The 21,966-nt window shown below is 51.7% G+C and overlaps 1 protein-coding gene across 2 annotated transcripts in view; it reads left to right on the plus strand.

Moving 5' to 3' along the window:
• The window catches only part of COL26A1 (collagen type XXVI alpha 1 chain), a 142,655-nt gene that overhangs the window by 28,805 nt on the left and 91,884 nt on the right, over window positions 1-21,966 (plus strand). For both annotated transcript variants that reach the window (XM_034988565.1, XM_034988564.1), the window contains exon 2: window positions 11,889-12,011. In XM_034988565.1, the coding sequence (XP_034844456.1) occupies window positions 11,889-12,011 (123 nt within the window). The remainder of the gene's footprint in view (window positions 1-11,888; window positions 12,012-21,966) is intronic.

Consider the following 21,966-nt stretch of genomic DNA (forward strand, 5'->3'; position numbering starts at 1 on the left):
ATGAAAGTGTCCACACTTCGACCAATGAGATTATGGTCTTACCCACCTTTTTTGCACTTACTGATGCCCAGAGTCTGAAGAAAACTGGGGTTGGTTACCAAAGAAGGAGGAGGAGGAGATGACTACTGGGGACACACATGTCATATATGAGAGGCCAGTTAGGCACCCACCTCCCTCACTGTCTGTTCTAAAGGACACAGTCCCCCAGAGTGCCTGCCACAGGGGGCCCTAGGCCCCCTGTTCTGTGCCATGCGAGTTCCCACACCTGACTGGACCAGGGGTGGGCTTCTGACCCAAGGCAAGCAGGCCTGCTGGGGCCTGGCGTGGACAGAGGAGCTGGGCCAACCAGAGTCTCTGTCTCAGGAAACAGAACTGGGAGAGAATGAGGCCATCCTTTCAGTGTGGCTCAAGGTGTGGTAAGCATACATTTTTCTTGGCAGAGGGATGGAGTGAGGGAAGCTGCTTAGTCTGGCTGGCTTCTTCTGAACACAGGTATGGTGGTGGCTCTTCCATGGTGGGTTTCTATAAGGATTACAGGAGGAGATGTATCCGAGGCTTGCCCCAGTACCTGGCACATCCAAGCGCTCAGTAAATGTCAGTTACTCTTTTTCCTGTTTCGGTTCCAACTTCCATTGGGTGGAAAGCATCACTGTCCTCCCCAGCATCCCCGGGAAGCCTGTTACAAGTGCATATTCTTGGGCCCATCCCCACAGGACCCGAGTCAGCAGGTGGTTTTGAGAGACAGTGCACTTGAGAAGGACCACCGAGGACACACAACTCGGTCCTGTCCTGATCTTGGCCATACAGAAAGCTCTGACTTCTGTAGAGGTCGCTTGCAGGCCAAACGGCTCACGGTCCAAGGCGGACATGCCTCACTCCGTAAAAGTTCTGGTGAGTTCCAGTTCTGGTCGTGGAATCTGTGTCGCCGGAGCGTTTCTCAGCAGGTGGCCTCGGGAACGCTGATCCCACGGAAGACGTTTGGCACCAAACTCTGGCACCTTGTTGCCTCTGGCACTCCCATTAATGGGAGTCATCGTGGATCCTTCTTGAGATGCTCAAAGCCACGCTTTCTGTTCGGCCAAGTTGTATGCTCCCTCAGCTGCCCCCGTGCGAATGGGAAATTCAGTCTGTAAGTGGCTGATGCTCTATATGGGGTTCTTCCCAGCCTTGTCTCAGGTGGGGGAGGCCTCAGGAATTCCCCACCATGGAAAGTGCTAGAGAATGAATACAGATAGTTAGGAAGCAGCATAGCTGTGCTGTCTGGGGGCACCCTGGCTCCCTGCTTTGCCCGCGGACCCACATCCAGACCCACACGCCTCGTTCTCCCACCCGGCTTCAGCGTTGGACCCCGCAGTCCACGTCATCGCCCCCCTGTTTTTACAGAAAGATTGGGTCGGTTGCTGCCGGGCTTTTGGATCAGCAGCCTATCCCTCTGAAAGTCAGTGACCTTAAAATGACTTAAATTTTGGGCGCCTGGGTGGCTCAGTTGGTTAAGCAACCGCCTTCGGCTCAGGTCATGATCCCGGAGTCCCGGGATCGAGTCCCGCATCGGGTTCCCTGCTCGGCAGGGAGTCTGCTTCGTCCTCTGACCCTATCCCCTCTCATGTGTTCTCTCTCTCTCATTCTCTCTCTCTCAAATAAATAAATAAAATCTTTAAAAAAAAATGACTTAAATTCCTCCCTGGTCTTGCCTCGAAATGGACGACAGTTCCAATAAAATCTGTCAGGGGGGGCAGACAAATCTCTCTGCGTAGCAAACGCTCCTACTGGTTTCTGGGCCCTAAAAACTGATCAGGACTGAGTGGATCACACATTCAGTTATTCTTACAGGAATGAAACCGTCACTCCGGACAGCGGCTCACTGGTTGAGAGATGGAGAGAAACACCAGCCACAGGGACACTTGTCTTGTTGGGAGACACTGTGTGGCTCTGGTCTCTGGAGGTCAGTCTCCCAGGCGGCTCCATGCTCTGAGCTGACTCGGGGCCCCTCGGGCCACTTGAGCATGTCTCACCTGAAGGTGTCTCTGGTGGAGAGCAGGCCCCTCAGAGCTGCCCCCTCAGAGCTGTCTTCCCCCCGCTGCGGCCCCCAGCGTGTTTCTGCTCACTCTATCCGAAGAACCCACTGCCGACTGTTCTCACCTGCTGGAGAGGGCAGGTGTGAATGCAAGGGGTGTGGGGCCTTCCCCTCCCCCTGGCCAAATCCTGGGCTTCGGAGCTGTCCTCTTCCCATGGACACTCACTGCTCTACGGGTCAGCCTCCTTGTCCCCCTAGCCTCTAGGACATAGACCGCTCCCAGTGCACTGGGTGTCACTTTGTTTCTTTCCCTGTTGGGTTCATGGCAGACACCAGGCCAAGTCCCCAGGAAGCAGATTCTGAGACGGGGTCCGGCATGGAGGATGTGTCCTGGGATCGGTGACCACGGAAGGGAGAGGACGGACTTGGGAGTCAGAAGGAGAAGTTGAGCTGGGATGCAGGCCCAGCGACAGTTACCACCGACCTCCCCGGGGAGCCCTGCGGCTACAGTGGACCTTTCGACTTGTCCTGACGTCCATATGGCTGGGCCCTTCAACTCGTGCATGGACCAGACCCTGGACGGGGTCGCCCTGGGGACAGTAGGATGTCAGGCGAGGCAGCTCTTACTGGGAGGGTCTGACCGCTGATAGCCCTTCGTTGAGGGGGGCCCGAAGGGGGATCCGGGGCACGGCCCAGTGTCCACACCCCAGTGTCCACACCCCATGGGCTGGTGCTGAGGGGAGCAGGGTGCTCTCGTTATTCTGCACGAAGACAGCCTGAGATTGCCTTTGCCTTTCGGAATACAGCACATACCATTGACTCGCACTGAACTTATTGTTGGCGAGAACCTTCCCGCCCCATCTGGGGCTCATCTGCTGGGTTTTGGGGCCGCAGGGCCGGACTCCACATTCGCCCGGTCATGTTTCATCTTGTTAGATTTGGCTCTTTGCTCCAGGCTGGGGAGATCTAGCCTGGATCCCTCTTCCCTGCCAAGACCCAGACCCCCGTGTGCACCAGCTCCTGGTTTGCGCCTCTCGTCAGCAGCCTGCTGCTTCCAGCACCATCTGCGGCCCGGCCCCCTCCAGGCAGCATGGCCCCACGTGGAGAGACCACTGTCTGCCAAGCCCCAGGTGCTCTTCAAGTCCATCTGGCAGGTGTAGCCGAGCAGCTCAGGGCTGGGCTTGAATCTTGGGTGCACGTCGGCTTGCTTGTTGGGTGGCTGGGACGTGTTCCGTCTGCCCTCGCCCCATGCCTCGTTTCCTGATCTGTGACAGCCCCCACCCCATGTGTGAGACCACTGGGTCCCTCCGGCTTCCTGGTTTGCAGGTGGGATGGCTCCCAGAGGGACGTGGCTACTAAGCACCTGCTGGGTGATTTTGTACTAGTTCTCTAACCGTCTGCTGGCCTCCTGGGCAAGGTGGGTGCAGCATGGAGCATCAAATTGAAGACTGAGCTTCAGGGTCTAAAAGGACCACGTGCTCAGTGTGTGACCTTGTCTCTTCTGGAGGCTCAGCCTCCTTCTCTGTAAAGCGCCTACCTGAGAATTGTTGCGAAGATTATGTGAGATCACGTATGTGCAGGTTTCCTGGGGCCGCCACAACTAAGTCCCACACGCGGTCAGCTTAAATGACAGAAATGAATTTCCTCATGGTGCTGGAGGCTGGAAGCTCAAGACAGAGGTGTTGACAAGGGTGGTTTCCCCCCCGAGGCCCCTCTGCTTGCCTCGTGGATGGCCTTCTCCCTGCATCTTCACGCTGTCTTCCCTCTGTACATCTTTGCGTTCATAATTTGTAAGTTTCCTCTTTTTATAAGGACACCAGTCACACTGGATTACAACCCACCTTACTGACCTCATTTTAACTTAATTGCCTTTTTAAAGACTTTTTTTTAAAGATTTTATTTATGTATTTTAGAGAGAGAGAGAGCATGAGCTGGAGGAGGGGCAGAGGGAGAGAGAGAGAATCCCCAACAGACTCCCCGCTGAGCGTGGAGACTTACTTGGGATTCGATCTTACAACCCCGAGAACACGACCTGAGCTGAAATCAAGAGTCCGGTGCTTCACCGACCGAGCCACCCAGGTGGCCCAAGACTCTATCTTCAAATACAGTCACATTTTGAGTCATTGGGGGTTAGGGTTTCAACATATGAATTTGGGGGTAGGGACACATCTCAGCCTGTAACAGTACATGGGACTGCTTTGCCAACCCCAAAACAGGTCATGGGGTCCTGAGCCCAGCTCTGCCCGCAGGAGAGGGTCTCTGAATGGCCAGAAGCCAGGTGGGCTGATTCTGTACCTGAGCAGTTCTTTCTCTCCTGGGAAGGGGCGAGGACCTGGTTCCTCTGCCGGCATCTCTCTGGGGACCAGCTAAGCCCCATGGGTTCTGCTTCAAGGGCACGGTCTCAGAGTCATCCAGATTGCCCATCCACGTGGCCATTGTCAGGCTGCAAACCTGGCTTCTCACAGAGCTCCCTGAACCCAGCCGGCCCACAGAACCCGTGGAACTGGCCTCTGGGGGTTGGGCAGAGTATGGCCAGGTAATTAGAATGATCAGGGCTGGGCGGAGGGGGGCCTGAAACTCAACGCCCTTAACCTTCAGATGGGTAGTCCCAGCCATGGGGGCAGAACTTGCTGGTGCTCAGGGCCTGGCACCCAGCAGAGCCTGAGAAACAGTTTTTGGTGAGTGAGTGCAAGTGGGTGAGAGAAAGTCCCGCTGGGACATAGGGCTTGGGGTCGGATCAGCACAACTTCATGAGGCCTGTTCTGGGTCCACCGTCCTTGGGAGCCTATAGTTTTCTAGTACGATTGGGGCTAAGATCAGGGGATGCACGGGAGCCTGTGGAGCCTGAGGCAGGGGTCCCTTCCTGGCCAGGGGGTCAGGGAGGGCCTCCAGGAGGGGACAGAGCCCGAATGAAGACTCGTAGGGTAACAGTTGGCCAAATGGAAGATGGTGGGACGGCATGCCAGGGAGGACACTGTGACAGTGTGCGTGGCAAGATGGAGCATGGTAGGAGGTGGTACCAAGGGAGGTGGGTGGGAGCTGTGGGGGATGGGGAAGGGAAGTGACAGGGGCAGGACAGATTTGTGGTTTAGGGAGTGGCCTCTGGTAACGTGTAGAGGACACTGCAGGGAGATAGGGCTGGAGACTGGTAGACCAGGAGGCACCAAGACCGTCCAGGTGCAAGATCAAGATGGAGCAGGAGAGGGGTTGAGGATGTGGACTTGCCTGGTGTGGGGGCTAAGTGGCCACGGGGAGTGAGGGAGGGAGAAGGTGGAGTCTGCGGTAATTTGCCGCTGGGCGTTCTGGGTAAAGGGACCAGGAGTTTAGTGATGCTGGTCACCAAGATGGACCCAGTTGGGTCTGGAGAGCAATGTACTGGGTATTGGACAGATTGAAATGGTATGTCTCAGAGTGTCCCATGGGCTATGATGATGTGTGACCACTGTCCAGAAAAGTAGGGCCTATATGTTGGGGTTCAAGGGGAAGCACTGAGGTGACTCAACATGAGGGTGGAGCAGAGCATGGGACAGGGGAAAGGGGGCAGACTGGGTGATCCTCCCGGGAAGGGAGGACACTGTCAGAGCCCCAGGGCTTGGTTTGGGCTCGGAGCTTAGGGTCCTGGGGATTGAGGGAAAGTGTGAGTGAGATCAAGTCCCAAGGCAAAGCTCAGATAGAACTGGGGGGGTCGGGGGGTCGGTGCTTGGGGTGGGACCAGGGCTCTGGGGAGGAGAAGTTGCCATATTGGCATCTCCCTGGGTTAGTTATATTCAGAGGTGGGCCTGGACCAGGGGTGTCCTGAAGACCCTCCATTCCTTTGTGCCATGATTTCCTGAAGCCACTTAGCGCTCGTTGTCCCAAAGGACCCCAAATTAAGAATTTCGGAGCTCAGCCAAGTCATAGAGCCAAACACTGAGCAGGGTGAAGACCACGGTAGAAGCAGCCTCTAGGTGGGTGGAGCAGGGCCAAGTCAGTGGCTTTACCCCATCAGGGAGTGGACCTCGTCTCATAAGAAAAGGGACCTGCACGGGAGCCCGTCTGTCCCCAAGGCTGGGAGGAAGTTTCCCATCCTGGACTCTCCATGAGAACCCAGCTGGGGAGGAGGAGGGGAGGTACGGAAGAGACATTTGCTGCTCAAAGATAATGTCAGCCCCTTCCCATCCTGATGAAGGCTGCTGAGGGCACCCTCACTGCCAGGCAGTTCGAGGACCAGCCCTGCCACTCCTGAATTCTGTACTCTTGGGCCAGTCCTTCCAGAAGGGTCTTAAAAGGGACATATGTCTCCTGCCAAGCCAGTCTCCTGGTGGAGTTATTCTGTGGTCCTTACAGCTCTGTATGCACCCACCATGGGCAGGGATGGGGGTGGGTGGCTCTGTGATACCACCCACAAACAGGAGACACAGAATGTTCAGGACATGGGGATCCTAAGAGGTACCCCACATGGGAGAAGAGTGCCTGACACCAAGATTCTCTGGAACCGTGGTGCCTGGACATGAACAAGGTTTTGAATTCCATCTGAGAAGGCCTAGATCCCTTTTCCCTTGTCTCTGCCTGCCTTCTTCGTTGTTTTTGGCCAGGTTTTGAGTTTGGGAAGCCATTTACAGCCCATTAAAAGATCAAATGTCCTGGAGATGATGAATCGAGGCATTTGAAAATGTTTTGCAATTCACAGCTCATTTCCCTATAGACAACCCTGACCCCGCGTGATTCGGAGATGGCTGGCTGGTCTGTCTGTTCCAGAATGCCACGGGCGGATGTCGGGATGGAGCATTGTCCTCGGGTTGGTTCATCCCCAAGAGAGTCACGCTTAGTGCCTGAGATGGCACCAGTGCTCCCCAGTAGAGATGAAGGAATGGCTTAGATGCTGCCATCTTGCACGATTTCCAGACTGATCTGTCAGAGGCAAGAGTGGAGGTGTGTACTGGGGAGGTGGGACCCTGATGGTCCTCTGGGCTGGAAGGCTGGATTCCTTTCCCCACTCAGCCTCAAGTCTGAGCTATGGGCAGCGAGGTTTAACTGCCCACTACTCCTCCCAGCTCCAAAATGCGTAAGGTCAGTCCCTAGGCTTTTATGGACACTGTGGGGTTCTGGTAGCCAGCCAATCAGGGATACTTTAGTAGTGAGTGCCACATGATTTATACACCACTAACCTGAATCTGCTCACGTAGCCCTTGCAATAAACTTAAGGGGTAAGATTTTTTATTTCACTGAGGCTCAGAGAGGGGACATCACTTTGCTCAAGTCACGGAGCAGGTTGGTGGCAGACCCAGGTTTTGAACTAGGTCTCCTGGTATCTTTGGGGGAGAGGGATAGATTTTCGATTACTTTATGCTCTTTTTGACAGTGCAAATGTTGGTAGTAGAGATTTGCCTAGAAAATTGTCCAGGTTTTGAAAAATTTTGATGCAAGATCACACATAAAATTTACGTATAATTTTAAGTCTCTGGACTTTTTCTCTTGTGTCTTTGTTTCTAATTAGGAATTGCTATAAGCTTTGTCTATTTGATTTTTTTTTTAAAGATTTGTTTTTATTTATTTATTTGAGACAGAGAGAATGGGAGAGAGCGAGCACATGAGAGGGGGGAGGGTCAGAGGCAGAAGCAGGCTCCCTGCCGAGCAGGGAGCCCGACGCGGGACTCGATCCAGGGACTCCAGGATCATGACCTGAGCCGAAGGCAGTCGCTCAACCAACTGAGCCACCCAGGCGCCCTATTTGACTTTTTTTAAAACATGTTTTGTTGATTCACTTAAAGTAAATCTACTTCATTCATTTCTGCTCAAATCTTTGTGGATTCTTTTCTTCTTTCTCTTTCCAAGGTTTTCTAATGACTGTGTTTTCTCTTGCTACCTCTTGCTTTTCTAGCATTTTGTCGGATTAATCAAATTTTCTTTGTTTTTTTTTTTCTTTCATGGTTTGTCAGTTTTGTCTTCTTTCTATCCTTGTTAGTATTTATCTTCAAACTGAAAGGTATATTTTAATCGTGTATTTTTCTGCTATACCTGAAGTTGCAAAACACTCATGTCCTTTCCTTAAACAAGACGAAACTCCCAGCAACTTTTGGTTCCTTCTGTCCCTCTTAGAGCTCTCTTCCTTACTGAGATCACTTTGGATTTTAGAGCTAGGCTGTTATTAAATCATATTACTCTTTCTTTGCTCATAACTGCTTCTCATAGTTAATATATTTCTTCTGCATCCTTCATTTATTTTGCTGGAGTACATCCTGCAGTGATTCTTTCAGAAAAGGTGACTGGTAAGCTTTCTGAGTTCCTGTGCATCTGAAAATGTCTTTATCTTGCCTTTGACTTTGAAGGAGAGCTTGCCTGGGTGCGGAATTCTGGGTGCTCGATATTTCCCCTCCAAAATTCGAAACCAGTGTGTTTCTTGATGAATCTGGTGCTGCTGATGAGAACTCTAATTTCAGTTTATTGTAGGTAATCTGCATTACTTTCCTCTCTACAGCATTTGGTATTTTGTCTCCATCCTGAGGGTTCTGACATTTCAGCATGATATGTCTGTTTGTGTTCATCTGGTTTAACACTCAGTGGGCTCTTTTGGATTAAGAAATCATATCTTTCTCCAACTCTCTTTATTCTTTCTTCAAGTACGTACTTCCCTTGGCTCTCTCCGATCCCCCATTCCAGAGCTACTAGTAGACATATGTTGGCACGTGGTCTGTCCTCTGGGTCTCTCACCTCTCTCCCCCCCCCCCCCCCCAACATTTCCTTAGAAAGTTCATGGCTCGGATTTCCGGCTCATCCGCTAACTCTCTAGCTGTGTCTATTCTGATTTTTCAGCTCATCTGTTGCGCTTTTGGTTTTTACAGTCATACGTTTCATTTCCAAGAGATCTCATTTTTTCCATTTCATAATATTTTTTACAAGGGCACAATTCTCTTATCTCTTTGAGGACATTAATTATGTTTTAAAAAATTGTCTTCATCGGTTTGCTTTATTATCTTTTTCTGAGGTGTGATTTATTGTCTGTTGAGTTGGTGCTTTTCTTTCATGGTGTTGGCCTTTTTTTTCTCGAATACTTTGAAATTCTTGGTATTTGGGGATTTCCACTGGCTCTTCTCTGCTTTACTATTTATTGCTGCTTTGCCTCTTGGAAGGTTGGTAGTATAGGTAAGGGGTAGAGAAGGATTGTGCAATAATTCAGTTGTATAGGGGCACCTGGGTGGCTCAGTTGCTTGAGCCTCCGACTCTTGGTTTCGGCTCAGGTCATGATCTCAGAGTCCTGGGATCGAGTCCCGTGTTGGGCTCTAGGCTCAGCGGGGAGTCTGCTTCTCTGCCTCTCTGTCCCTCTCCCTCTGCCCCTCCTCCTGCTCTAGCGCTCTCTCTTTCTCTCAAATAAGTAAATCTTTTTTAAAAAAGGAATTCAGTTGTATAAACTTGAGAGGGTCTCCGTTTCTCCTGGGGGTCATCAGATTTCGGAGCACCCTCTCCAACCACACCTGCCTCAAGGCAGGTGAATCTAATGCCTGATTCTTGACACCAGCAGGGGTAGGGATCCGGGTCCTACCTGTCTGACTCCTTGTACCATGGTCCTCTGACAGTCATCTCTGGGTCCCTCCCCTATCCCATAGCCACATCAGCTGTTCCCAAGTTGTGCCCACATTTACCGTCAACCTGGAGTCTTCCCTGTTTCCAGTGGGCTTTCCTCTTTCAATTTAGTTCCACCTACTTTCAGTCTCTCAAGCGTTCCTCAAAATTTCTCGATCACGGCTTCTTTGTTTTCCAGTGCTGTTAGGGGCTGATTTCTTTTTTTTTTTTAATTTACATTTTCTGCTTTATTGAGTTATGAGTGACAAATTTAAAAAGTGTATATTTAGGTTGTACAATATGCTTTTTTCCCCCAAAGGTGTACAACGTGATGACTTAATATACATATGCATTGTGAAATGGTTACTACAGATTATTAACACATTCATCACCTCACATAGTTACCACTGTTTGTTTGTTTGTCTTGTGGTGAGAACACTTAAGATCTATTCTCTTAGCAAATTGCAAGTATGCAATATGGAATTATTAACTATAATCACCACGTGATTATATATGATACACAGATAATATAATAATATATGTACATATAGATCTAATTTGTATATTAGATCCCCAGAACTTATTCATCTTATAACTGGACATTTGTATTCTTTGACCAGCATCTCCCCATCTCTCACACTCCCCAGCCCCTGGCAATCCCTGTTCTACTCTCTAGTTCTATGAGTTGGATGGTTTTGGATTCCACATACAGATGAGATCATACGGTATTTGTCTTTCTGTGGCTTATTTACTTAGGGTAATGTCTTCCAGGTTCATCCATGTTATTGCAAATGATAGAATTTCCATCTTTTTTATGGCTGAATAATATTCCATCGTGTGTATGTGTGTGTATTTTCTACATTTTCTTTGTCCATTCATTCATGGATGGACACTTTAGTTGTTTCCATCTTGGCTATTGTGAATAATTTTGCAATGAGCATGGGCATGCAGATATCTCTTCTAGATACTGATATTAATTCCTTTGGATATATGCCCAGAAGTGAGATTCCTGGGTCATACGGTAGTTCCATTTTTAATTTCTTCAGGAAACTACCATAATGGCTGTACCAATGTCCATTACCACCAACAATGTACTGGAGTTCCTTTTTCTCCACACCTTCGCCAACACTTGTTGTCTCATGTCCTTTTGATATAATAGCCATCCTAACAAGTGTGAGGTGATCTCTCATTTTGATTTGCATTTTCCTGGTGGTGAGTGATGTTGAGCCCCTTCTCATATACTTTTGGCCATCTGTACGTCTTCTTTAGAAAAATGTCTATTCAGGTCCTTTGGCCATTTTAAAATCAGATTATTTGGTTTTTGGCTATTGAGTTTTATGAGTTCCTTATATGTTTCGGATATTAACCTCTTATAAGATGCACGGTTTGCAAAAATCCCAAAGCTCCCGAAAGGGCGTTTTTGTTCATGGCTGGCTGGCAAATTATGGTTACTGAGGAGAGATAGGAGTAGGAGACCTCCTGTCCCACCATCTTGCTGATGTTGCAACAGGGACTTATTTTTAGATTTTAAATTTCTAGGATCTGGGGGGGGGGGGGGGGGGGGGGGGGGGTGGGAGCATGGGCTGCTGTTGGATCCAATCACAATATTGTTTGCATATATCTCCCCCCGCCCCCCGCCCCCCCCGCGCCACGTCCCAGCTCAGGCTTCCGCACCTCTCACTGCACCAGAGAGATTTTTCTAAACTCAGACCCATCGAGGCATTCCCCTGGTCAGAGTCCTTCAGGGGCTCCCCACTGACTTCATGATAAGACCCACATCTAGCCTGACAGGTACCACGTCGCTTCCTTCCTCCTGGCTCCTGCCCTCCCTCCTGGCTCCTCCCCTCCCTCCTGGCTCCTCCTCTCCCTCCAGCCTTCGGGCCACGTGTGATTGCACTTGCTGTGGGCTGACTCTCACCTTTCAGTACCCAGGTTGTTCTTTCTCGGGACCTGGGTTGGGTGCCCTGCTCTGTTCCCATAGTTCCCCGTGTGCATCTTTTGGTTGTACCTATGGCCCCGTGTTCCTGTGGGTTATAATCACTTCCCTCTTAGTCTTCCTCACCAGAGTGGGATTTCCCGGTGGGCAGGGGTTCATTCCGAGTGTTTGAAGACTGAAATGATGGATGCCAGGGCTTGGTGGCCAAGGCTGTGGTGGGTACTTCCCTTTCCCCTTAGTCCTGGACCGAGGGTCTCAGTGGACCCCTTACCCAGGAGAATGAGCACCCCCACCCTGCAGCTTTATGGAGGGACCCCCTCCTTGGCCAGCATGGCCTTTTGCCGTGCAGTCAGCACCTCAGGAATAGAAGGGCTGACATGACTGTTGCTGTCCCCACAGGCACTGGTGCCATCACACGGTGACGCGGACGGTGTCCTGCCAGGTGCAGAACGGCTCGGAGACAGTGGTCCAGCGTGTGTACCAGAGCTGCCGGTGGCCGGGGCCCTGTGCCAACCTCGTGAGGTAAAGGCTGTGGGGCGGTCCAGCTCTGCCCTTCCTTTTCCTTTCTGTTCCCTTGGGTGAATCCAACCCCAGCACAAGCTGCTGGGGAGGGGGGTTTGACGCTCGGAAACAAGAGCTGAGTGTGCATTTATGGGGCACCTTTTGTGTACAGAGCATGGGGATTATGTGTGGGCAAGATGAAAGGGACGTGCTTCCCACCCTGAAAGAACTTCACAATCCGGTGGTATTTGATGAGCAGAAGAGCACCATAGACAGGAAGTGGGGTGAGGGGACTGAGGGATGGGGGAGGGCCAGGTGAGGCCCCTCTCGGCCCCGCCCACCACGGCCCCGCCCCCTTTACGCCCCGCCCCCCAGCCCTCAGGCTGTTCCTCAGCATTCTCAGGATGATCGCTACTTTTCACAACTGCCCTTTGCTTTGGGACTGAAGCAGTGATGTGAACAGTGTTCACATCAGACCCATCACATCACATCAAGACCCACTGCAGGGTCTTGTCCTCGGTGTGGGTGTTTACAGGCCTCCCGAGAGTTCTCTCCCTCTCCTTGGCATGAGGAGCTCAGAACAGAATGTTTGGTCACAGCAGATACGAATTTGTCCTGAGCCATCCCTTTGTTGAGTAAGACTTAATGCTCATTCTTGAGAGGAATTCCATATCTCTGGTCTCAATTATCATTGCCACTTAAGTGGCTATTATCTGTTAAGGAATGAGGGTTTAATGTACTTTCCTCTCTCTCCAGTAACTCATATACGAGGTAGGGTTGGGGTGCATCTCCTCTGTCTATGGCTGGGCAGGGAGAAGAAGGACAGTAGGGTTCGGCACTGTCCCCAGCTCCCTGGCGACGTGGGGCACCGTGTGCACTCTCGTCCTGGGTCCTGGTTTTGGGGCTTTGCATATACGAGGCACTGTGTTTGTTTTTTTTTTTTTTTTAAGATTTTTATTTATTTATTGAGAGAGAGAGAGAATGATGGAGAGAGAATATGGGTAGGGAAGAGGGTCAGAGGGAGAAGCAGACTCCCTGCCGAGCAGGGAGCCCGATGCGGGACTCGATCCCGGGACGCCAGGATCATGACCTGAGCCGAAGGCAGTCGCTTAACTGACTGAGCCACCCAGGCGCCCCTAGGCACTGTGTTTGTAGTAGCTGCTGTCTGGTCTTCCCACCTCCCCCATCCCCTCCACGTCCTCTATCAGATCACGGCACTGCTCCAGACCTTCCAGGAGCTTCCATCTCTCTTACAGGACAGTCTCTACCTCTCTCCACAGCCGATCAAAGTCTGGACATGGACCCTGTTTCCCTCCTGACCCCAAGGCCCTCCGCGAGCCGCCCTGGTCCTGGGGCTGTGGCCACACGGACCTTGCTGGCCTGGAGACTCCGTCCTTCCTCGGGGCCTTCACGTTTGCTGGTCCTTCTGCCTGGCCTGGTTTCATGCCGGGAATAGCTGCATCTCCTGACCTAATTCAGTGCCTTTCCTCCCCGACACTCTGTCACTTTCCAGGGGGCCACAGGAGGGCAGGAATTGCTTCGATCTCTCCTGTGCCCCTACTTCCCGCCGTGCCTTGCATTCAGGAGCTCAAGAGATACTATTGAACTGATGGCTCAGTATCAGGAGGATGAAAGGAGATCCAAGAGGTCAGAGCACTTTGAATTCACGCACAGGGTGAACTGTGAATACTGCACTTCACTCTCGCAGAGAGCCCTCGTCTTATAAACTAATCCGTACACTTGCCATCGGGAGTCTGACGCTCAGAGCAAAGTGACTTGCCCAACGTCAAAAGATTCGTCACAGGGATGAGGTCGGGTGCGACTCTGGCCCATCAAACAGGCCCCATAGGGATGCGCCTGAGGTTTCATGGCCCAGCTCCCTTCCTCCCCCAAATAAATTATGTGTTGACCTCCTCCTGTATCCACGCTCTGGGGAGGCCTCCTGGCCTCTGTGAGAACCCAGACCAGGCCCCAGCTCGGGGAGCTGATGACCCAGGTGGGGGAAGCGAGAGCGTGGTTGTGAAAACTTTGAGGCCCTATTCAGAATGCACTCGGGGACTGGCATGGTTCCCCACCCTCTCCCCCCAGGAGCCCCACACAGACCTCTTTGCTTGCATTTATTCTTTGACTCAACCCTTTCTGCAAATATTCACTGAAGGCCCTACTATGTGCCAGAGGGGAATATGATGGAGAGTAAGACCAAGTCCTCTTCCTCATGGGGTTTGTATTCACCTACATACGAAAACGAGAAAAAATATCGCCTCATAATGAGTGTAGGAAATTAAGATAGGGGTGATGTGACTGGGCATGAATTGGGGCTACTTTAGAGCAGGCACGAGAGAGACCCTGAAAGGATGATGTTGATGCTGAGCAAAGAGTGAGGAGAAAGAGCCTCCATGTGATGATTGGGTGAGGATAGTTGGTGCAAAGGCCCTGAGGCAGGGAGGTCCTAGATGAAGGCACAGAGAGTAAGTCAGTGTCCAGAAGCAGAGCAGGTGAGGAGGGGAGTATAGGCCAGAGACTGATCTCCAGGGCCTTAAGTTTGGGCTTTTTATTTTTATTTTTTTTAATTAAAAAATTTTTTTAATTTAATTTAATTTAATTTTTAATTTAATTTAATTTAATTTAAAAAAATTTTAATTTTTTTAAATTAAAAAAATTTTTTTAAATTTTTTTAATTTAAAAAATTTTTTTTTAAGTATGGATTTTATGTCAGTGTACTGGGAAGCCACTGAGAGTTTTAAGTAGAGATGAGAAATGATCCAATTTAGGTTTCTTTTTGATTAGCTTTTTATTCTGGGAGCATTGTTGATTCACACACAGTTGTAAGAAAAAAGACAGAGAGATTCCATGTGTCCTCTTTCTTTTTTGGATCCCATGTACTGTTCATCTTCTTCCCCCCAATGGTGCCATCTTGCCAAACTATACGATATGTCACAACCAGAGTATTGAGATATTGACATTGATACAGTCAAGATACAGAATATTTTCTGTACATCACGACCCCATATATTGCCCTTCTGAAGACACACCCACTTTCCTCCTGCCCCCAAGCTCCCCAAAACCCCTGGTAACCACTAATCTGTTCTCCACTTTTACAGTGTTGTCATTTCAAGAATGGAATCACACAGTAGGTAACCTTACGGGAGCGGATCTTTTCCCTCACCATGATTTTCTGGAGAGTCATCCCCTGCTGTTGGGTGTATGAACAGTTCGTTCCTTTTTATGGCTGAGTAGTGTTCCACGGTGCGGATGTCCCACAGTTAGTTTAACCATTTAGCTGTTGAAAGACATCTCGGTTGTTTCCACTTTGGGGCTATTCTGAATAAAACTGTCATCAACATTTGGGTACCTTCAGATTTTTGCATGAATACAGGATTTCATTTCTCTGTGTAAATGCCCATGAGTGGTTGAAGATTTTCTCCTATTTTTTTTCTAAAAGTTTTATAGTTTTATGAAGTCCATGATCTATTTGGAGTTAATTTTTGTGCAAGGTGTGACATTTAAGGCAAGATTCTTTTTTTTTTTTGTCTGTGGATATCCAATTGCTCTGGCATCATTGTTGAAAAGGCCATCCTTCCTTTCTTGAACTGCTTTTGCATGTTTGTCAAAAACCATTTGGGCATATTTGTGTTGGTCTAAGTTCTCTGTCTTGTTCCATTGATAACATGCGTCCACGGTTCTGCCAATATCACTAGGCCTTGCTTGCTGAAGCTATATAATAAGTCTTGAAATTGGATAGACTGATCTGAAATAGATCAGATAGAATGAGTTAAGATGTGCTCCCTCCTTCTGCATTTTTCTGGAAGAGATTGTGTAGAATTGGTATTAATTCCTCTTAAAAGTTTGGTAAAATTCTCCAGTGAAAACATCTGGGGCTGGAGAATTCTTTTGAAGGAGTTTTTAAGCTACAAATTTAATTTCCTTCATAGTTATGGGGCTATTCAAATGATCTATTTCAGATTCAGTGAGTTGGGTGACTAGTGTTTTTCGATGACTTGGTCCATTTCCTCTCAGCTGTTAAACTTATGTGCATAGGCCTACTACCTATTTCATTCCTGATATTGATAACTCGTGCCTTTTCTTCTTTTTCCTTTGTCAGTCTTGCTAGAGCTTTGTCGTTTCACAGGTCTTTTCTGAGAACCAGCTTTTGGTTTCATTGATTTTTCTCTAATGTTTTTCTGTTTTCAATTTCATTGATTTCTGCTCTTATCTGCTCCTATCTCTATTCTGTCCTTCCTTCTGCTGGCTTTGAAGTATTATTCTCTCCTTTTTGGAGTTTCCCAGGATGGGCTGGTTTAGGCTTTGAAAAGATCGCTGGCTGCCGTGGGGACAGTGGGCACGGGCAGGTGCAAGGTGATGGTGGCTCACGCCAGGACACTACCTGGGAAGTGGGGAGAAGTGGGTGAATTCAGGTGTCTGGAAGCTGAGATGACAAGAGTCTGATCACAGAAGGGCAGGGAGCAATCACTGATAACCCTAAATGTTTGGTTTGAGCGGCTGGTTGGCTGGGCGTGTTCTTCATTAGGTTGGGGACCCCCAGTGGTGTCAGCCCTCGGAGGTGGAAACCAGCAGCTCTGTTCTGGCGAAGTGAAGTTGGAGATGCCTGTGGACGCATCCATGGGAGGAGAGGATGCAAGTAAGAGGTCGAGTGAAAACGTCTGGAGTACCGGGAAGATTCCAGGGCTCAGGGCATATTGCATTTCATGGACTCTATGACACCATTGGCAGGAAGAAGTACATTATCTTACGATCCCTGAGAATTAAGCCAATTAAATGATCGCACACCATCAACTGTAGTATGAACCCCATTGTCCCCGATGTTAAACTGTAACAATGTGGGCAAGTTGGAACCTGGGAGAGGTCATGTGACCGAGGATCAGGAGCATGCAGACTGTGTTTGAGGCTGCGGGACTGGAGGTGGCCTTGGGGATGACTAGGTGGAGAAGGGGTGCTGATCCCCCAACCATCCGGGCACCCCGACCTCAGAGGCAGGGCCAAAGAGGAGGGGGTGGCTGAAGTGGTGAGAAGGAGCTCCCGAGGCAGGAGGAGCATCCGCATGTCCCGGGAGGTGAGTTTCGGGACAGAGGGCATGAGGCAGAGCCTGAGTCTCCCAAATGCTCTGGGAAACCTGGTAAGACCAGGGCTGAGTGCCCATTAGAATTGGCAACGTGGGGTGGCTGAGACCCTGGCAAATGCAGTTTTGGGGAGCAGTGGGGACGGAGACCAAGACGACAGGTGCAGAGGAGGAAAATGAGATGTGAGAAGCTTCAAGAAGTTCTTGCTGTGAAGGGAGCAGTGAATGGGGCTGGGAAGCGAGAGGCAGCATAGATCAAGAGAGGGATTTTGTTTGTTTTGAAGACAGGAGGTACAGGAGCATATCCCGTAAACTGTTTTGTGAGCTGTCCGGAATGGTCCCGGAGAGAGGGGAGGGCAGAAGCCCAGAGTGGGGAACCTGTAGCAGGAGGGGAAGGGGGGCCCTGTCAGAGCTGCAACAGGGGGGCAGGCCGAGAGCAGGGGCACCTGCCACCCATGTGGGTTCACGCGTGCGATGCGGGGATGGTCTGATTTGGGGGGCGACTCTACCAACTCACGACGTCCCCCTCCCATTATTCCCAGGGCTCACTACGAGGCCCTACACACCGAGGTGCTCAGCCATGATCCTCAAAGGATGCAGCCGTCTTCTTGCTACGTGAAAACAAAACCGCTGGGTCCTGTGTAGATTTTCCCATTCTGTGATTTTTTTCCTACATTGGATTTCTGCAGAGTGCGCGCGCGCGCGTGTGTGTGTGTGTGTGTGTGTTTCGGAGTTGGAGGTACGTGTCTGTCATGTTTACAGACAAACATGAGGCCCAGGACCACGCCAGGCACCCGGTCAGTAGGCAGCTGGTGAGGAGAGAGGGTGCCAGGGGGTCCCCCCTGGGGCCCGGTCTCCCTTCAGGGAAATCCCTGCCTCAGCTTTCTCAGATCCTGTGTTTGGTCTGGTCGGTGGTTGGTGCGCAACTGAGCACCTAAGAGCAGACACTGTGCAAGAACATGGCCCCTTCCCTCACAGAGCTCCCGTGTGTGTTGGGGGAGCCGCTGGGGGAGGGAACGTGGAAGACTCACAGCAGTCGTGTCCCTGACATGAGACCTGGTCCTGGGTTTCCTGGGGCAGTGACATTGGCACAGAGATCTGGGGGATGAGGGGGTTTCCCTAGGGGAGGGGTGCGGTGGGGCGGGGAGGGGTGTGGGGGAGGCAACAGTCTGGGAGGGCCAGGCAGGGGGGCCTTCTCCAGCCGGCGCCACAGGGAGAGGCTGGATGCTGAGATTTCCCTGTGAGAGGCCTCAGGACCAGCTCCACACCCAGAGGAAGGCAGAGAGGACAAGCGGGGCCTCTCCTCTCTGTGCCTCAGTTTCCCTCCCCGTCTGTCTTGCTTTGGGGTGGAAATCACAAGGCTGTGCCTTGATCAGGGCAGCAGGAAGTCCAGCGTTACTGATGCTGCCCTCCTGCTCCCCGAGCCCCGCCGGGGGGCCGTGGCGGGAGGGGGGCAGTGGGCCAGGCCCAGGGCCTGCCTGACAGATTGGGAAGACCGAGCCCCAGGGACTCGGGGGTTAAGTTTTCCTCGGCCTGTCTCCCTGGCCCCTCTGAGCTCTTTGATGGCATTAGAGCCAACCTTTTCCAGATGTGCTGAGCGGAGGGGTTTGCTGGAACTCTCTGGGGCTTCATCTGCCTCCTTCATTCCCCTCCGCCAGACGGCCCCCTGCCGGCCAGCCTCCCCCCTCTGGTTGGGTTGCCTGCTGACTGCAAGGCCCTGCAAGGCCCTGCGATGTCCTGGACTTAGTACTTTCTTAAAACGTGGCCTTTCTTTCCTGCCCGGCCTCCGCAGCGGCCTGTGTGGGTCCAGAAGCTCTCCGAGGCTGACCCCCCGCAGTGTGGGGGCTTGTCCAGGCTGCGTCCCCCTCCCTCGCCAGGACTCCCCAGTGCCCTGCGGTCCTGGGCTCTGGTGGGGGGGGGCTGGGTGGAAGACACTGCCCGCTGGGCCCGCTGTCCCTTGCGTCTGGCACTTAGGGATGACTAGCTGGGATTTGGAGGAGGCTGAAAACCCCCCTCCTCCTGTCTCTGAACCACAGTGGGACAGCCCCTTCCCTCCCACTGGCCCGCTGCTATTAATCAAGAGATTAATAATCTACTGCCTCCCTTTCTGAAACCCCCACTCCCATTTCCTGTTGAGTCTCCAGCCTGTCTCGGTACCTCCCAGTCTGGTCCTCCTCACCGTGGTCCCTGGTGGGAGGAAGTGGGGCCAGGGCAGGAGCCTGCAGGCTGAAATGCCCAGCGAGGGAGGGGCACCTGTGCCCCCACATGAGGTCTCCGGGCTGGGGATGCCCAGACCATAGCCCTGTGCTGGCCCTGTGCTGGCATCCACCGGGGGGCCTCCTGATGCTTTGGAGATCCCCACCTTTGGAAGCCAAAGAGCCATGGCTTCCACTTACACACCTCCAGTGATGGGCACCTCACCCCTCCCGGGATCCCGTTTTTCAAACGTCCTCTCTCATGTGATCTTGTGCACCCAGGGCCATGTTTGGGGAAATATAAGACATATCTGCACCCTTTCTGGGGCAGTCACTGAGTGGCAGTAGGAGTTTGGGGGCCCTTTAGAGGACCTCATGACTTCAGCCTTCTGTACTTCCTAAGAGGGTCCCCCAGGACCAACTGCTCACGTGGGGGTTAGCTTCCCTACGTTGTTGCCCAGATAAGAACACACCAGCCCCACCAGGAGGCCTGGTTCAGTCAGAACTCTGCCACTATAAGCTGGAGTCTGACCCCATGCTCCTCTGCAGCCTCAGTTTCCCTTTCCCCTTCTGTAAAATGAGGCCATTCATCCCTGCCCTACCCCTCTTTCTTGGCCAGCAGCTGCCTGACTGCCTTCCCCACCTTCCATCTCTCCCTTCCCATCTGGTGCCACACAGCCAGCCACGGGTGGGGTCTTTCTAGAAAGCCAATCTGACCACCACACTCCTCCACGCCGCAGTCCCTGGGTGGCCTCCCCTTGGCTGGGAGGGGTTGGTCTCCTAGCGGGTACAAGGCTGTCTGTTGAGGAGCAGGAAAACCACATCAAGTCTTCTGTTTATTTTTTAATCTCTAAAATAAGAGCGAAATGAAGCTTTACTGATTTTTAATATATGCAAAGACAGTAAATAATATGTGTATATATACATGTGTAGACTAATACATGTATATTGCAGGCTCGAACATGTTTTGCTGATCAGGAGCGTGCTCTGAAGGCCAGGCGAGCGCCAGCCAGTGCGGTCTTCCTAAACCCAGGCCAGACTCCTTGCCTGCTTTGGGGGCTTTCGTAGCTGCCCTGCCTGTGCCTTGTCTGCTCCCCGAATGCACCAGGTCTCACCCCAAACCACCTCCCGGCTCTCCTAGTGCTGGCTGCCTCAGCTCAGCAGAACTTCCTCAAGCGTCCCTTGACGTAGGAAGCCTTTTCTGGCCCCTTGTTGTGGAAGTGGACATGTCCTACCTCCCCATCCCTACAGGCCATCAGTGTCCAAGGATGTCCCCTACCCCGACACCCTGAGCTCCAGCACTAGGCCTGGGAAGCAGCCAGCGGCTTTAGTGGAGGGGACAGACATCAGATCAATGACAGCACAGGTGGTGGCAAGTGTTTGGAAGACAAGCCAGGGTTCTATGACAGTATAAACCAAGGGGACGCAGCCTGCAATGGGGGTGGGTGTGACTGAGGGCCCGGCTGGTCACGGAGGCCCTCTCGGAGGAGGCGGCACTTTTGTTGTGGTTATTGAGTGAGTCACACCCCCCGGGAAAATATATGTCCTTGAGTTTGCCCGGTGACAGGTGACGGTGAGGGAAGTCTCAGGATCCAACCTTCAGAGGGAGCAAATGCGGAGAGGTCAGAAGTCCCTAGATTTGGGTTGTCTTGGGAAAAAAAAAAAGCTCCAGAACTGGTGAGGTGGGAGACACCCCCTGGAGACTCCAAATTGCATTTGGAGAATTTCAGGGTAGGAAGGGATCTTTGAGTCTGGTGCATCTCAGTGCAGACTTTATAGAGAGGCGGGGACTCACTCAAGGCTCACAGATGGGCAGAGATGCATTGGAATAAACTAGAAACAAAGCAGCCAGAAATCCCTGTGTTTATCTTGCCTGACTGCATGTTTGCTCCCCTCAGGCCAAGTCAGCCTGGGCTGTCCTTGCGGGGGGACACTCTGCACACATGCCCCAATGTCAGGATCTTGGCTGGGCCAGCAAAACCCAAAGCAGCCTCATCTGACCTCTTAGATGCATCTGGGATGGGAGGTGGGGGGCAGCCGATGAAAAGACGGGCCCTGGGGTAGGTATGCAGTCGAGGGTGGGGAGCGGGCTTGTCCACTTCCTGCTGGTGCAAGCCAACTGGGGGCTCCGCTACCCACCAGCCGCACAGCTTGGGCAAGGACTCTGTCCTCATCCGCAAGATGGGACAGTGATACTCATGGTATCAGGGGGCTGAGCTCCCAAGGGTTCAGCAAATATAACGCCCTTACATTCCTCTTCCTTTGCTGGGCCACTTTTGGCACCTGTAAAGCTAGGAACGCTGAGCTGGTCAGAGGCCTCAGGAGGGCTTCCTGGAGGAGAGGGCATTTGAGGTGAGTGTGGAGATGACTGGGCCTGAACTAGATAACAGAGGGAGAGAGAGAGAAAGGGAGGGCAGCCCTTAAGTGATGAGGGATGTGGTACACTGGAGATTTGGAAGGCCAATACGGCTGGAAAGCAGGAGTGAGGGGCTCGAGAGTCATCGGGGAGGCTGGTGGAGGCCAGGCCAGAGCCCTCAGGGCTTGTGGGTCACGGTGTGGAGTTTGCTCTCCACTCCATGTGGTCACTGCAGCACCTCAGAGTCGAGAGGAAGACAGGATGGACGAGCATCTCCACCTTGGGGAGCATCAGGTCTCAGAGGCCAGTCTTGTTTCTCTTCCTCCAATACCCACCCGGGAGTCATTC

The sequence above is a fragment of the Mirounga leonina genome, unplaced genomic scaffold (assembly GCF_011800145.1).
Source record: "Mirounga leonina isolate KUSES-001 unplaced genomic scaffold, KU_Mleo_1.0 Mir_454, whole genome shotgun sequence".
Lineage (NCBI taxonomy): Eukaryota > Metazoa > Chordata > Mammalia > Carnivora > Phocidae > Mirounga > Mirounga leonina.